Source organism: Acipenser ruthenus, chromosome 19 (genome assembly GCF_902713425.1).
Source record: "Acipenser ruthenus chromosome 19, fAciRut3.2 maternal haplotype, whole genome shotgun sequence".
Classification (NCBI taxonomy): Eukaryota; Metazoa; Chordata; class Actinopteri; order Acipenseriformes; family Acipenseridae; genus Acipenser; species Acipenser ruthenus.
Window position 1 is genome coordinate 29,972,312 of NC_081207.1, and position 17,420 is coordinate 29,989,731.

At 42.3% G+C, this 17,420-nt stretch overlaps 2 protein-coding genes across 4 annotated transcripts in view; both read right to left on the reverse strand.

The window, feature by feature from the left end:
- LOC117424486 (rho family-interacting cell polarization regulator 1-like) overlaps nt 1–4,924 on the reverse strand; it is a 59,770-nt gene extending 54,846 nt beyond the window's left edge. Inside the window, exon 1 of the mRNA XM_058992807.1 lies at nt 4,774–4,924. The gene's annotated coding sequence lies outside the window, so the exon portion shown is untranslated. The remainder of the gene's footprint in view (nt 1–4,773) is intronic.
- Nucleotides 4,925–7,578: 2,654 nt separating this feature from the next.
- Nucleotides 7,579–16,491, reverse strand: LOC117424487 (inactive serine/threonine-protein kinase VRK3-like). Of its 3 annotated transcripts, none has more exons than XM_058992813.1 (15): nt 16,229–16,491; nt 15,381–15,553; nt 14,332–14,472; nt 13,913–14,098; nt 13,477–13,617; nt 12,576–12,631; nt 12,390–12,456; nt 11,880–11,964; nt 11,663–11,765; nt 10,185–10,277; nt 9,668–9,800; nt 9,386–9,506; nt 8,735–8,793; nt 8,426–8,577; nt 7,579–8,072 (listed from the first exon to the last, which is right to left on the reverse strand). In XM_058992813.1, the coding sequence occupies exons 2-14, from the start codon at nt 15,550–15,552 to the stop codon at nt 8,435–8,437; spliced, it is 1,500 nt and encodes a 499-aa protein (XP_058848796.1). In that variant the 5' UTR covers nt 15,553; nt 16,229–16,491; the 3' UTR covers nt 7,579–8,072; nt 8,426–8,434. The 3 variants fall into 3 exon arrangements, with proteins under 3 accessions (XP_058848796.1, XP_034784193.2, XP_034784194.2); XM_034928302.2 differs by having other exon boundaries at nt 8,426–8,580; nt 16,157–16,428; XM_034928303.2 differs by having other exon boundaries at nt 8,426–8,580; nt 16,229–16,426.
- Nucleotides 16,492–17,420: the final 929 nt, after the last annotated feature.

A 17,420-nucleotide genomic window follows, 5' to 3' on the forward strand; every position in this document is an offset into this window, starting at 1 on the left:
CTTTAAAGCCTCCCTCGCTCCTATACTTGCTCCCCCAATAAATAACACAAATAAATAAGCCCAAATCTGTTGTCAGCACTGGAGTGAAGCCCATGTGCTCCTGCAGTAATCTGGTAATTGCATCCATACGTTTGGAGGAGGCTGTGCTGGCGGATCTTTAAACACAGCTGTGTCTGTGGTGTACAGTAAACTGTTCAGCATGCAGGGCTGTTTACTGTGTGCTCGCTCACATCCCCTGTACTCCTATTATTTATAATATGCATACAGTACAGACTGTGTTTACCGTCACCTGAACTCAGCAGTCACTGCTCTTACCCCCAGCCAATAAACCCAACAGACTTATTGTTTTTCTTTCTGAATAAGCGCACAATGGTCTCAAGCAGCCTCAAATGATCAGTCCCTTCGGCGATGTGCAGATAAGTAAGGTTTTTCCGGCACATTTGTCAAGACGGAACCTAGTTTATTGGACTTTTTTTAGCAGACATTCTCTGAATCATCTGAAACCAAAGTTCTACTTAGTTTACTAGACTATACCGCCACCTAGTGGAGGAACCAAGACAATGGCACCAAACACACAACAAACAGCAAACCAACAAGCGGAGTAATTGTGAGCCAACATGTGCATGTGTGTACAGAATGTGAAAACCTAACAATATACTGCACAGCTGGTCAAAGAGAGCAGCAAACCTAACTTCATCAGATATTGGTAGCAGACTGCTGTCCTGAAGCAGCTGGGATCCTGTGCTCTAATTAATTACCCGTGAAAGTATATCTACAGCACTGGCTGGGAACCTACGTGATCCTGCGGGTGATTTATGAAGTTCAGCAACCACTTTAATTGGAGTCAATGAGGCACTAAAAAGCAACGATTAAGAGGCTGCCGTGGAATATTAATAAGAGGTTATTACAGAACAAGGGCCGGTTTACCTAGGAACCGAGAAGTTGCAACTGGGAAATGCAGCTTTTATGTAATATACAACACGTGTCAGGGAAGCCACCTGCAGAACAAATAACTTGGTCATGTGTGGTCACCCATATCCTAGTGGTTTCTAATATTTTGTCCGACCCACCGTGCATGCTACATGGAATACAAACCCGCACACATTCAGCATCTGTTAAAAGCTATTCCTGATGGGTTTCCTCATCATAACATATAAACCAACTGGTCCGACGCCAGCCCTGAAGACAACAGAGCCTCTGTTTGAGAAGGGCTCTCTCCATGCGTGTGTGTTGAGTAAGTTGAAATAATTTCAAGTTGCTAGATTATTTAAAACATTATTTTTAAATAAAGCATGCTGCCTAAACTATTTGCTAGGTAGACTGTGGATTTAATAAATAATGGTCTTGATGTAATGAGCAGTGTTGGGTGATGCTCTGCTCTTGTATATGTAACGGGCAGTGCTGGGTGATGCTCTGCTCTTGTATATGTAACGGGCAGTGTTGGGTGAGGCTCTGCTCTTGTATATGTAACGGGCAGTGTTGGGTGAGGCTCTGCTCTTGTATATGTAACGGGCAGTGTTGGGTGATGCTCTGCTCTTGTATATGTAACGGGCAGTGTTGGGTGATGCTCTGCTCTTGTATATGTAACGGGCAGTGTTGGGTGATGCTCTGCTCTTGTATATGTAACGGGCAGTGTTGGGTGATGCTCTGCTCTTGTATATGTAACGGGCAGTGTTGGGTGATGCTCTGCTCTTGTATATGTAACGGGCAGTGTTGGGTGAGGCTCTGCTCTTGTATATGTAACGGGCAGTGTTGGGTGATGCTCTGCTCTTGTATATGTAACGGGCAGTGTTGGGTGATGCTCTGCTCTTGTATATGTAACGGGCAGTGTTGGGTGATGCTCTGCTCTTGTATATGTAACGGGCAGTGTTGGGTGATGCTCTGCTCTTGTATATGTAACGGGCAGTGTTGGGTGAGGCTCTGCTCTTGTATATGTAACGGGCAGTGTTGGGAGAGATGAGGTTAAAAGCTCTAAAACCACGAATGCAGTGGAGTCTCTTTTGCACTGTGGTTAAGACGCTTGCTTGTGGTGGCCTCCCTCCCTCTCTCTCCTCGTCTCCGAAGTGCTGACAGCGTTTTCCGAAAGGTGAAGCCAGTCTTCATCACAAGGAGGCAATCCCTTGTATCCTGACACTTTATCCTGGACTAGGGGGTGAATGAGTCGATCTATACCCACAGCTGGATTTTACTGGAACATTTTCCTGCGGTTGCCTATGTGTGGTTACACTGGGATTGCCACAAAAAATAGGTGGTTGATGCAATCCAGGAGGGTTCACCAGTGCTGTTTAATCCAGCTGTGGTTTATCACAGCAGGATATCAAACAGACCTTCTATCCAGAGTCAGAGAGACTAACCAACCATCGGAAACAAGGACAGGGGTCTGGCAAGAAAGCGGTTCTGCTGACATGAGTTAAGAACATGTTTCTGTTATTATTACTGCTTTAAAGACTGCAGGGGTCACTGCAGAGCCCGGGAGGATATCCTGCTCTTCACAGTCCCCAAAGCAGGCATTATTTTCACCTATTGTAAAAGGGATGACTGCCACACAAAGGGATTAAATGAATAAACAGCGTATTTAACTAAATAATGAATCAGTCGTATTAAACACATATTCAAAAGCACACAGTGTTTCCATGCTTTTCATACATTTTTAATACTGCCTCACCACAGAATACAAGAAGCTCGCACCAGCCCTGCACTCAGTCCTGGGTTTCAGAATGTACTCTCAATGATATATATTATTTAAGTGATCAGGTGCCAGGGATTTTCAGTTATCAGGCCCCTGCTAAAACAGCTGTTCTTCTGTAATATCTTAAACGTGCTCTATAAATAAGGCATGATCAGCACATTTTCAACATGCAATATTAGATGTGTGACTACAGCTCCGATTGGTAACCCTGCAGGCTCCGGTGAGACTTATTCATCCGGTGACAAGTGCAATACGTTCAGGGCAGATTTAGCAGGGGGGGCTGACGGCTCAAATTCCCGATGCCTTCCTGGTGATTTCCAGAAACGGGTAAAAGGAAAGTTCTGAAGCCCAGGACTGGATGCAGAGCTAGTCTGGTCATTCTGCCTCGTGATCAGTTCCACTGGTCAGCCAAGGCTAAAACAAGAGCGATCCCAAGAGACAGTGTAGAAATTCTCATAGGAGAAGAGCAGGACAGGACAGGACAGGAGAGGACAGGGCGGGGTGGGTCCCCCTGCAATGACACCAATGTTGCACTAGTGCTGGGGTATGCAGCGCTGGCTTATCCATTCAGTTGCAAGACCCTGTTTTCCAACCTGGCACTTAATCCTCCTGTCCACACAGCCAAGGCTGCCCACCTCTGCCACAGTGCTACAATGCTACATGGCAATGAAAAGTAAATGACACTTGACGCTGGCACCTCTTCAGACAGGATAGAGAGAGCATCGTTTTGGCGTTTTGCACTTGAAAGTATCCCTCTGTACAAACTGAGGCTTCCTTCCCTTCTCCTGCAGGCACACCAACATCTGTACTAACAGAGGCTTCCTTCCCATCTACTGATCTTTGTATCTCTTCAATACAATGGGACGCTTCCTGACACCTTTTTTTTGCTTTATTTTGAATAGAGAAACAAATCGTAGCAGTCCATACTGCAGAATAACAGAATTTTTAAATCGACCATTGAAAAGGAAACCAACGCATAAACGAGGTCTGAAATAAATAACACACACGTTCTGCTGTACAGAAGAGTGCTGTGTGTCTTATTCGTTCATAAAGTAATTTTATGTTAAATCATAAAAAAAAACAAGAGATATTTTTGGAACTAAAACGGCAGCACCTAAAGGCTAAAGGGTTAAACGTTTAACAGCAATTCAGTTACTTGCATGGGACCCTCTCTCCCTCTGCAGCAGAAAAGGAGGCATGTACTACTCGGACTCCTTCAAACAAACGCTTTATTACGCATTTCATTCCAGAGAGCAGAAACAACACAATTGTACATCTGACAACAACACGCTAGTAACTATGGTACTGGCGCGCCGTTCCATTAACTGTTTCATAGGTAGGCTGTAATTATTTAAACGATCAAGTACTAAGGAACTGAATCATGGGATTAATTGGTTCAGTAGTTAACTAATAATTAAGGACACAGTTGTTGAGTAACAAAGAAATGGACTGTGGAATGGCTTCGTTGCTTTACACTAAAAAGGGGACATTCGGTCTTGAAGCATCTCCGAATAATAATAATAATTTTATCGGCAGCCCTCACAGAATTTAAGTAACGAATCTCTGCCCAAACACAACTAATGCAATTTGCGTGCCCTTCGCTAAAGTTTAGCGTTGGCATGGCAACCAATCTACTTCATGCAATAGCTGGATTGTGTGCGTTTTACAGTGGTTTATATTACAGCCAATGGTATTGTCTGATTACTATTTAGCAACGTCCACATACAAAATACTACAGTATAAATCAATGCTGTGCAATGCGGATACCCTGCCGGAGGTACTAAAAAGTCATAGACTATAAACTGTTAGACAAAATGTTAGACAGGCGTGTATTAGGGATTAGGTGACCTAATACATAACATATTACCAATACCCCTCCAAAGACAAAACTTAACTTTCAAACGTGCAAGTTACACAAAAAATTATAAAAGCACAACTGTGTGTTCCCAGTTTTAAACAGGTAAACAAAACAAAAAAAGAAAAATAAATAAATAAATAAATAAATAAATAAATAAAACACAATACCAGGGTGGCAAAACTGCTGACCTTCAAAAATAAAGAGGGACTACATGTAGAGGACTCACCCGCTAACGCAGCTGAAGATGAATGAAAGTATCTAATATTTATTACAGGACGGACGCTGTAGCGTTTAACTTTCCGGCAACGCAAAACAGAACTGTGTAATGTGATGATAACCTCGCTTCTTCAAACGCCTATTCAGAGGCAGTTAACCGCCTGTAGAATCCACTTCAAAAGATCGCGTCCTGCTGTATTACACAACAATTAAAACATATCCCTGAGTCTTGTGCTGCTGTTCCGAAAGTGACCTGCCTCTTAATTACCCCACAGCTCCACCAGAGGGAGAAGGGGAAGAGACAGCAATCTTAAAATTGCACAACACCGTTAGTCTGCAAAACCCCGAGACACCTCTCACACTCCGTGCCTGTGTGTAAATCAATATTATCCGCATGTCACATTACTTGATTGAATCGATGCACTGTGTATAACCTTGCTGAAATCCAGGGCCTTATTAAAACAGACCCCACTACATGACAGTACTCCAGCATGTTAAACACGGGAAATGAGACAAGTTAGCGTTAACAAGATAATAGTTACTAAAACAAACAAAACAAGCAATTGACTGTGCACATTCTGCAGTATATTCTGTTAAGGAAGGATCTATGTAGAATTGTTTTATTTCAAGAACTAAACCAATTCAGTGTCAATGCCTCTGTGCTGATAAGCGCGGTTAAAACACCTACAGCAGAGATGGCACACAAAACATCTTTTGGGCATAAATCCAGACAAAAACTCAAACCCAATTTCTACCAGAACCCATTGATAGCTTTCTTTTTTTAAAGGTCAAGGAGAATAATGTGTATATTAACTTCTGCCTGCGACTGCCGCGTTTCCTGAATGCAGAAGGTAAAAACGTTGAAAGGTGGGTTTCATTCCGAGTTATATCCGGCCTATCTAAATGGAAGAAAACCAAAAGACTGCTTTGTATGGGCGTGCGTTAACTGGTAACAAGCAGCAGAAACAAAGCTATTAAACTGAGTTTCTGAATAATTCATTTCTCAGTTTAGCTTTATTGGTTTATTAAAACAGTACGTCACAAACAAAGCGCATGATCCAGGGTCGATTTCCTTTATGCACGCACGTAGAGATTCACTTTGGTTACGTTTCCAACACACACTTTTGTATAGCAATACCAACACGCAAGTGTTGACTGAAAAAACAAAATAAACCAACACAACACTTCCAGCAAACTTATTTTTCTCTTTTTTTAAATATATATTTTGCAGAATTGTTTGGTATTGTATTGATCCTCTGGGGCTACAGGGATCTCAGTAGGTTAGCAAAGATTCTGCAGTTACTCGCTGTAAATACCAAGCCTTCTCCGGAGAGGGTCTCAAAAGCATTTCAACGCCAATGGCATTCCTGCCACAATACTGGCATTCCCGAAACCCCCTCCATCACTAACCACCACTCCCCAGCCAAAATGTATACCACAGCTTTATTTATTGCTGGAGAACGCTGAAAGACTCAGAGGAAATTACAAGAGGAAAAAAAAACATGAAGCAGCTTTCCTAGCAGTCAGCTGACATGCAGGCAGGACCCAGTCTCTTATCACTGAATCACCAGCATGCTCTGCCAAGAGATACAGCACAGAACCACAGCGTAGTGTCAATATCAAATCCTCTAGCTTTTTTTATTATAATGAAACTACAATGTAAAAACAGATAACACTTAACCATAAGTTATTCGTTTAAAAAAAAAAAAAAAAGCTTCCTGTGTAGGTCTGAATCTGCTGCCAAAAACGCCACAGGGTGTGGGGGAGATATCAGCAGCAATTAAGAGGAGCATGTTGTATTGTTCTTCAATAATGAAAGATAAACAAAGTCTTTTGTTAGTGTTAGTCTGTCGTTTCTATTCACCACGACGCCTACTTGAAAGTTTAGGGCCATTCAGAGCTTTGAAAAAGTACATCTGGGATTTCAGCCTTTGCAGTTCTTTTCGCTGTTTTGATGATGACTGATGCCTTGGATAATTTCCTTTGAAACACACACCAGCCATTCCACTGTCTTCCAGCACCTCCCTTCTTGGGTTAGCTAATGAATGGCTACAGTACAAGGGTTAACCTGCAAACAACTTGTGAATGGAATATGAATTCCAGTGTGTCTTGTTTAAACAAAGGTTTTGTTTTGTTTTCTTAACTAGGGTAGGTTACAGAATGCAATCAGTATGGCTGCAAGAGAATACATTTCATAACAATTTTAACAACAATGCTAAAGAGCGCTACCGGTATATTAAAAGAAATGCTTGAATTTTAAGTCTGTAGGGTTAGAAACGCAGGCTAATCCCTCACCCAGTCCTGGTGACTCAAAACACCTGAGACCTGGTCATTTCAGTAATATAACCTTAACACAGAGAGTTCTGAAACCCAGGACTGGGTGCAGGGCTAGTGTGAGTTCTGAACCTTGCTAAGTCTGAATTCACTGGTTTAGGCCAACTGAACACTGTCATGTTGAGAGCACTGGTGACTGAAGTCCATCACAAAGGCAAGGCCAGGCTACAGCTTGACCAACCAACAACTGCAGAAGCACCTGCCAACCAAGCTCCTATTAGCAGCCCTTTATCACAGGTGGTCAGATCTGGTCTACTGTCTTGCCCATTGTGACTGAAACTGACTTGGAACAGGGAGATGTAACTTCCATATATTACAGAATACAAGGGCCAGCCATTTTCCACACATGTGTGTGCTGCACATCATTCTCTTTGTTACGTTCTGTAATTATTAGAAACATACACTCTGCCTTGCTTGTGAAGACACAGTTAGTAATTGGAGCCCACAATAACTGATCTCTACAGAAAAAACAAATCCTTGATAACTGTTCAACACGACTTATTTTATTAAAAAAAGTTTCAAAAGCACCTTACACCAAAACGTGAAGCAACCATTGTTCAAGCCAGTAACATGAGTTAAAATTCCCTAAATAAAACCTCTAAAATCTATAAAAACAATTATAGAAAACATCCATGGATATAACTTTCTGCATCACACTTTTCAATCACATTTTCTTTAGCTGTGTATTTTATTATTTTTACAGCCTTTATCTAATTCACATTTTTTTTTGGGTTTACATTTTTTGTATAGTTTGCTGGGTTCACAGATCTTGGCTATCCTGGACAACGTGTTACCTTTTGATCACATGCTTGGCACACTACTTCAATAGGGTCTGTGAAACTGGGCATGACTCTAAGGTCATCTATCAGGAGTACACATTTATAAAAAACATATTTTTAGTTTTAACTGAAACATTTAGTTAATCCACAACAGAACACATTCTTTCCCCAGTGATTCCACCATTATTTACCAAATCTGAAAAACAAAAGACATACAACAATTAGAACATATTTACACAAAATAGTAGTACAGTCCGAATGTAAAAAAGTGTATAACTACAGCAACTATTTACTTGCTAAGTATAGCTGGTACACCAGAGTGTACCAGTCTCCCTGCCACACTCTGCATTTCTTGGGCAGTGTTGCAGGGGGACAGGTTAACGGTTACACTCTGGCACAATACATGTTAGTCCCCAGGATGTGGTGATGACTGATGACGATATACAAGGTGACCCACACAAGACGAAGATGAATTCATTAGTTAAGATACAGTAGCTGGGACATTTTACACTCATAACAAGTTGCTGTCTGAACCTTCCTGACACATACCCGCAGTGTTTAAATCAGTGTGACATCGATGGGATCCTGCACTGAAGCCCCCAGTTTCTGCAGTGCGTCTTTGATTCTGTTCCTCAGCTCCTCATAATTTGGATTCTCGTTGTAGCCCAGAGCCATCACCTGATCCAGGTAAGCCCGCAGAGCTGCTACAAAACAGAGCCGGCAAGTTATACAAAGGCTTTTCCAGATACCAAATGCCAGATACTGGTTCTACAAGCACTCAGCGGCAGAGCTGCATGAAACAGATTGAGCTCATTTAAAAGGAATGAGAGCAGTGTTTCGCCCTGGACAGGGAAGTACCTGAAGTTTTTCTTTTACCGAAGCCCTGTTCCAGCAGACCCTTCACGTCCGTCTTGTACCTAAAGGGGGCAATGCAACAGGAGAGTCTTTGAAAATTGGTCTTTGCATAATTTAATGGTAGATTGACCCCTTTTTATATTCAAAATAAACAATAATGCTATATGCTGCCGTCCATATCAGATCAAGGGATTTACAAGATCTGCACACCACACATAACCACAGCAGATGATGATGATGATGATGATGATGATGATGATGATGATGATGATAATAATAATAATTTTAAACAGGTATTCAAGAGCTTTATTTGACTTAAATATTTTTTGCTTCTAGAAGACATTTCATAGCATGTGTTGGTGAAATCTTATGATCTGTTTCACATGTTCAATACTTATTCACTATCTTCGCTTAATTGGATTCAGAACTGTGGATAGAGATGTAGAAACCTGATGTTTCTACTGTGTAAGATGTACTGCATTTCAAGTGCTTGACCACTATAAGAAACTGTGTCAAGCAGACAAATGTTTCGACTAGTGCCTTCTTCACTACCTAAGAACTTATTACCAAGGAATTCTGAGTGTTTTGAAGTTATGGAAGAGAACCACTGTAAGCTACAATACGAATGTGAACATGCTTCTCTGAGGGACTTGCCTCTCTTTCTCTGCCATGACAGTGCTGGGGTTGTCGATCTGATCGGACCAGGGCAGGGAGCCGCACATCCACTTCAGCATGCAGTACCCCAGAGACTGGAGATCACTGCGACGGGACGGGCCTGGGGGGAACAATTCTACATCATTATACTCTTTGTTCGGATAAAAAAAAAACCCTCTGGCTTGCTTCATTCCACCGTCCAGCATACTGTCCTGAATCAACGCTATACAGGGTTAAACCCTACTCCAGGTGTTCAATCTTTTACACAAGCAAAACGCTCACCCGCCCCTTTGTGGGAATCGATGCTGAGGAACTCCACAGCGCCCTCGTGTGGTGTCCTGCTGAGTTCTCGGTACTCAACGTGGTTGCCACTGGGGCTGTAGCGGAATGCGTAACAGTACCCGGCAAGGTGTACCTGTCATGAGGGGGAAAGGTAAGAACGAAACCTCCACAACTCTGCGTTTACAGAAAGCAGAGTATCACACGTACTGTACACACAGGGCATTTCAGAACCATTTGTGCCACGGATGTCCAATCCCGGTCCTGGAGTGCCATTCCACTCCAGGTTTAACAGGTAACATGAGATAATGAACGACTTCAGGGTCTGCATGGAGGTTTAATTGGTTCAATTACACAATTTAGAACAGGTTTGGGATGAAGACCAGGAGTGGAAGGGCCAACTTTGGCCACCCCTGATATACCGATGCTCAGTATATATGCCAAACAGTGACATTGTTTAATTTTCATTACACAGGAAAGTCAGAAAAACCTGAATTACTGTACAGGTGAGTCCACTTGCCTGCTTGAGATCCGTGGGGTCCACGTACACATTTTCTGCACGGATATCTGCGTGTACATACTCACTGTCGTGGATGTACTCCAGAACGTCAAGCTGGAGAATTAAGAAAAAGAAAAAGACGTTTTCATTTCACAGCTGGGTCACGTACGGCTGGTTTCACAGACCCCGATCAGCACTGAACTGGGATGTTATGTTATGTTAATGTTACACTAGGTAAGGTAATTCCGCAGGCAAGGCTGGTGCTAATCGGGGTCTGTGAAACCAGCCGACAGACATGTGGCTTCACTGAGTGAAAGTGGGAAGTCTAGAGAATGCCACATAGTCTAGGGCAGGGGAGTCGAACTCCATTCTACAAAGGGCCATGCTGGAATCTGACATTTCACTGAAACAATGTCATTACTTATTTTTGTTTCAATGTATTTTTTGGGACACTGATAGCCAGTAAGAAAATGCAATATACAGAAGCTAACATGTACTATAACACCTTCATTAAAACTGATGTCCTCGTCACTGACATCCCTGTTCTAAGTAATACAATGCTGATTACTTCAACGATGCAGTTCCACTGAATGCAGTCCAGTCTCAGCAGTGTAAATGTGCTTGTTGTTGATATGGCCGTTGCCACTTCGAATGCAAGGCTCTGATTCCCAGACCTGGTTGACTCCAAATCTCCTATGACTGCCTGTGGGTGCCGGGCCGAATAAAAGGGAAATTCTACTGAGTAACAAAAGCGTCCCCATGGGAACCCCTGGATTCAGTCAAGATTCCAGGCTCTCGGTCAGCACGTGGCTGAATCCACCTAATAAAGTGCTGATGAGCTGACACTGAATGACTCACACACAGCACAGCAGCCTGGAGCAGCATGGAAGATCATTACTGCTGATTAGGACACAATGCAGTTTACCGGGAACAGGAGAATAAACGAGGGGCATTCCTGAATTCAGGGGTTTCCAGTTTCCCTGCTAAGGAAGGACAACCTTCCAAAAGGAATTCAGAACTGCAGATGAAGATAATGGAAACAACACGTGGAAAGACATTCTGTAAACACTATGCCAAGATATTGCGAATTTTAAAAGATGCCAAAAACATTTGCTTCTGCATGTTTTCCTGTTTTACCTCAGGAACCTTTGAAATGACCAATCTACAGTATTAGTGCAGTTTGCTGTTATTACACTCTTCTGGTTTAGGAGTTTGTTTTCCTGGGGTTATGCTGCCATCTAGTGGTACTGCTCGTTATGCACAACCAGGACCACTCAAAAGAGACACGATGCACTTAGAATTTGTGTTTCATTTTTCTTTCTTTCTTTCTCATACAATGCTTCTGTTAGAAACTTATTCGTCCTTCACGTATGCGTTTGTTTATTTATTTATATTTTATTCATGAACTAAAGAGGAAACTGTGCCACACAACGCGACTGCTGTACTGTATGTTTAATGAGGATGGACTGAAGGCTTCTGCCTGCCCCAGGAACACTCACAATCCTGCAGGCCACCTGAAGGACAGCCCTCTCAGACAGCGAGGCTCCGTTCTCACCCACGATGGACTGCAGGGTCACGCCCATGTTTGGAAGGATTAGAAACCTGAAACAAAAACACAAGCATGCAGTTGCAGCGAGGTATACCAGCTATCAGTGACAGCGTTAGTTGCCCCGTAGTGTGTCCTGACTCAGCCTCTCAGTGCTGCTAGTCGCATACCTGTAGGTATCTGCGTGGAGCCCGAAGCCGACACAGGTAGGGATCCCCAGAAAATCCAGCTTGTGGTGCTTCCTCCATTTATCAACTGGACAAAAACAAGGGCAGAAAAAAACTGTGTTCTTTATAATGTTATGTATTCTTTATTCTGCTACAATTAACTACCCCCAAATCTCTCATACTATAAGTGCCCTGGAGTCCCCCCCACCCGCATTTCAATACTAGTCTGTGCAGTTCTGTTCTGTTCTGTTAAATACACAGACCCCTTGCAGAACGTCATGCTTGAATCAAGGACAACCGCTCAGACGTTTATATTGCTTTCATTACGTTTAGCTGTAATTTGTGTCTGTAAACGATAACCGCCACTGGCATCCGTTCTAAGTTATCCTGCCAGAGCCTCCTGTAAATACTGCCCATTCAGTCAATGGTAAAGTAAACATAAATAAAAGGCTGTTAGAAGGGTTATGCTATTCCACAGCTGCAAGAAACTCCGAGAAACTCTGAGGAACTTGCCTGCTGCTGGCTTCGCTGCACGCTGCAAGAAATTCTGTTCGTTGAATATTTTTCCATCCTTGGCAGCCTACGGCGATACAGCAGTGTGTTATATATATATATATATATATATATATATATATATATATATATATATATATATATATATACATATAAATGGCAGGGGTAAGAATCTCTGCTACATACCAGTTTGAGAATGTACTTGTAATCTTCTGAACAAGCGCCAGAAGTGTACAGGACAGCTGGGGGAAACAAAAAAAGAAATGAGTGTAAATTGTAGTTCTTGAAAAGCACAGAGCGTAACTAGATAAGAACCAGTAAAGAATGAGAATGCTCTTTGTTTTTAGAACCTCCACTGCCCTGGAACACTATACTGGTAAACTGCATGTGTAACAGGGCGGAGGCCAGGCTCGAACCAGCGACCATGCGCACCACAAGAGAGTGTCATTACCACAAAAGAGCCGGGCTCCTCTGAATTTGTGGTTATAGAGCTTTTTTGTTTTAAATTTAGTAGTTGCCAATTAATTTTTAGCTTCTTTTCACTCTGCAGGCCCGCCATGCAGCCAACCCAGAGCTACAGCGTCAGAGGACAACGCAGCTCTGGGCAGCTTACAGTCATGCCCACAGGCGCCCGGCCAGTCTACAGGGGTCGCTGGTGTACGGTGAGCCGAGGACACCCTGGGTGACCTAAGCCCCCCCCCCCGGATGGCGCTCGGCCAATTGTGCGCCGCCCCTTGGGAACTCCCATCCACGGTCGGCAGTGGAATAGCCTGGACTCGAACTGGCGACGTCTAGGCTACAGGGCGCATCCTGCACTCCACGCGGAGTGCCTTTACCGGATGCGCCACTCGAGAGCTTTTAACTCAACTCACCGTGACACTACCCACTGCACATGCAATAAATACTGTCTTATTTGCTACAGTAGCATCCCCAGATTTTTTAGAATGCGTCTACTGCTAGCCATGAAGTCTCGTACTGCAGGTACTGCTGTTCCTGCAACTTTGATCTGACATGGACTTGGATCCAATCGTTCCCTGTGGAGTCGCTCCATGGCTTTCCTCTGTGCCAGTGTTGGGGATCCCCTCACCTCCATAGAGAATCCCGCAGTTGCTCTGCTCCAGCAGCTTCGCGAGCCTCCACTTCTTGTTGCTGGTGTCGGTCAGGACCTCGTTCTCTGACAGTGGCTCAATGCCACTCATTCTCCGGGCTCTCTTGCCTTTGCCTTTGGCTGACAGAGAGAGAGAAAGGGTTTATTTTGCTGTCTTTAGTGCAAGCATATGTTATCGTCATGAGTAACTTCATATCACTTACTACTGTACATGTTCATAATATTACATTTCTTATCTGCTTAATGTCCTGTTATGTTTGATCCGTGAGATTCTGTATTTTTCTTTCTGCTCAGGTTTTAGGTTTTGATATTTGCCATGCTTACTCACTGTTCCAGCTAGAACTGCCCTGGCATGAATGTTATTAAGACAGGTTGACTCTGCCCCCTTGTGTCCTGAGCTGGTCTCCCTGCTTACCCTGAGCTTTGGAGCGTGGGGAGGGAGAGGGGGAGGGGGAGGGGGAGATGGAGGGGGAGGGGGAGGGGCCGAGCTCGCTGCTGTGCACATCCTTCTCTTTCACCCTAGAGGATCCTGGACGCTTCCTGGCACAGCGGGACGCCCGCAGAGGAGAGCGTGATGTCACAGAGAGGGGGGAGCTCTGGTCTGCACAAAAATAACACATCAGCGTTTATACAAGACTGGCTTTTAAAAATCTGAACAAAAGAAAAACGCTGAAGACGTTTGCCGACTGGAACTTTCTGGCTCGCTTTGACCCAATTTGGTGCATGCTTTTGGCTGCAAAACTATACAAATCCATACTTTTCTACCACATGGTGGGAGCCACACTATTACTTTCCATAATGACAAATTCAAAGTAATGAAGTCTGCCCGCTTACCTGCAGAAGCCGATTTGGAAACTACAGAGGACTCTGTGACATGCTTCTCCTCCTCCTCTTTGATACTGGCAAACATCACCCGTTTCCTTGGAGGTGTACACAATGGAGAGCGAGGCAGCAAATCAATGTGGCTGCCCTGGCCTGTAGACATAACAAAACACATACATACAGGACAGTGCCGTGTGTGTGTGTGTGGAGAGAGAGAGAGCGAGAGAGAGCACAGAGAATTAAAAAAACAAGAATCAGGATCCAACAGGATACTCATCAATAACTAGAAATACCTAATGAAGACAACAAGTAATTGATAAACTGAAAACACACTATTTTAATAATTAACCTCCTTCAGATATTAAATGTTGTAGCTAATTATTAAAGCAGCGAATTTTCAGTTTATCAATTACTTTTTGTCTTCATATATATATATATATATATATATATATATATATATATATATATATATGGAACAATGGTCAAAGGTGCTTTGGACTGTTGATGGATGGACAACGACACCTGTGCCTTCTGCCAGTTCTGTTGTCAATTCAACGCTTGTCTTCTTTCTATTCCTTAAATCCTGGGTTTGTCAATTACTGATGATGTTTCTCTGTACTTGTTGATTATGCTTCGGATACCACACCTTGAAAATCAAGTGATGCGAGCTATTTCACTCAATGCTTTCCCTTCTTTATACAAGTCAAGGTTGTTAAAATAGTAGAAAAGTGGAGGCTTTGAGTAAATTGTTGATGCTCATAATGAATCAGAGTAGAAAAATGCAACATGTCTAAGACTTTTGCACATTATATATATATATATATATATATATATATATATATATATATATATATATATATATCACTGCACTACTTCAGAGAATACCAAAGGGTTTACTTTGGTTACTTGGCCAAATTCCTAAAGAGATAAAGACCAGGCCTGGCACTACGCCTGTAAATGAAGACAGGACATGCCCGGGACACAGTGCACCTCACACTGCACGCGCAACTGTTTATTAATGACTAATGTAAACATCAATTAAATAGGGAAATACCCACTACCTGTGCTGCAGCTCGCTGAATAGGGGCTGGCATGGGACACAGCCATCTGGGAGATGCTGTCTGTCACAGTCTCCTCTGGGTCCTGCTGAGGCAGCATCACCCCGCAGGACGGGCAGAATTTAAAACCGGCCTCAATCTTGGTGCCGCAGTGCGGACAGAAGCGAACAATCATGCTGTTAAGAGAGGCAGGCAATCAGCAGCAGCAGCAAACAGGAGAGCTCTTTCATATCCGAACACAGACTCCCGTTGCACAGCAGTCTGATCCATTCCAGGTTTTAAACTGCAATGCTATGGGAGTCTTATTTAAATCCTTGTTCTTGCAAAATAAAAATATAAAATCAAACCGTTTCCATTTAGTTCTTCGGTGCTGCATTAATAATAATAATAACCAATGACACTAGCAAGTGGTTCATGGTCCCCCGATTAGCAGCTAAAAGGAAGGTAGGCTTAAGATTAGTGAGAAAGGTTGTCTTGTCTGTGAACATCAGGAGCACTTGATGCTTCATATGTTTGGTTTTTAGTAATTAGTAGTTCTGTAGTAGAACTAATACTGTGAATGTGGTTCATTTTGTATTTATTTGACGTAAAACCCCCAAACCCTAGTCTGAAATTATATATATATTTTTTATAACAAGTATTTATGACGTAATAATTTTATTTATCGCCACTGCGACTGACTGCAGCCTGAAAACAGTAAATATTTATATAACCATTCAGCGGTATGCTGTAATAATATACTTCACCAATCAAAATAGGTAGTTACAAGAAACACTTACTGTGGTGTAATGTTTATCGCAGACGCATTGTCAACACAATTCTAACAGGGGAAAGACGCGATAAAACCATACCTGATAATGTGATAAAGCAGAACAATCGAGACACCAAATTATTTTGTTTGTTTGTTTGTTTGCAAAGTTTTAAATTAAGATTTGCCAATTTTAGCAATCGCTCGCAACACGGAATACGCAGCCCACATGTCACGTGATAAAAACACAAGTTGATTTTATTGGATGGCAAGCCTCACGGTTCAAAACCTCAAGCACAGGATTGTGTCGCGCTGTCTCATTGCTTTTGTGCTGTAAGCAAACACACATATGAACTCCACACTCATTGAATGTCGTGAATACACTTACAAAAATAAAATCATAAGAATACAAACATTATATATATATATATATATATATAATGTAATGTAATATGGTATAGATTAGGAGAATGCGCTGGTTCCATTAAGATTATACTGGGCTATTACACTAAAATAGTTTGGAATTCTGGCTAACTAATTGAGGGTGTATTATGTGAGTATTATTTGTTGTGAGCATTTATGTATGCAGTTCTATTGAAGCACTTTTTTGTATACTAAAGGCATAGAGTAACACCTGAATTGTTCATAAATTGCTTGTGAATTTTCTGTTTAATTACAAGATGAAGTGGAAAAAATGTCAATGGAATACCATAAAGGCCAGGTGTCATGCATTATAAACCCGTGGGTGCAAGTCTGTGACACAGATATTTACTCCAGGGGACTTACAATACTCTAAATTAAACATCTAGTCCTCATTTGAGGACAGGTTACTTTGTCATTTTTGGAGCCATTTAAAGTGGCATCTATCTGTTATTTAATTTTTCTTTTGAACTATATTGTTATAACTTACTCTAATTTTATTAAATGTGACTGTTAATTCTGCAAATATAACCCTTCAGATGCTTTTGTGACGCCTCAATATAAAACAAGAAACTGAAGCCTAAAGATGATACATTTCTTGGTGTTTTTTCCTCCCCACAGTGATGATAAAGCTCCATTTTCTCTGTGTTGAGCTTCATAGCTGGCGTGAGATTTCACTGCTCTGATTACGGGCACGGCTAACTGGACAGTCCTCAAAATAGGATGCTGAGAATATACATTGTAAGTATGCCTGTCATTTTACACTTCTTAATGATTGAAAAGTTTTAGAATGGTAGCATATTCATTTAGAATGCATCACATGCCATAAATACAGCTTGTGTTCCGAGTGTTTCAAAGAAAAATCAATTTGGCAC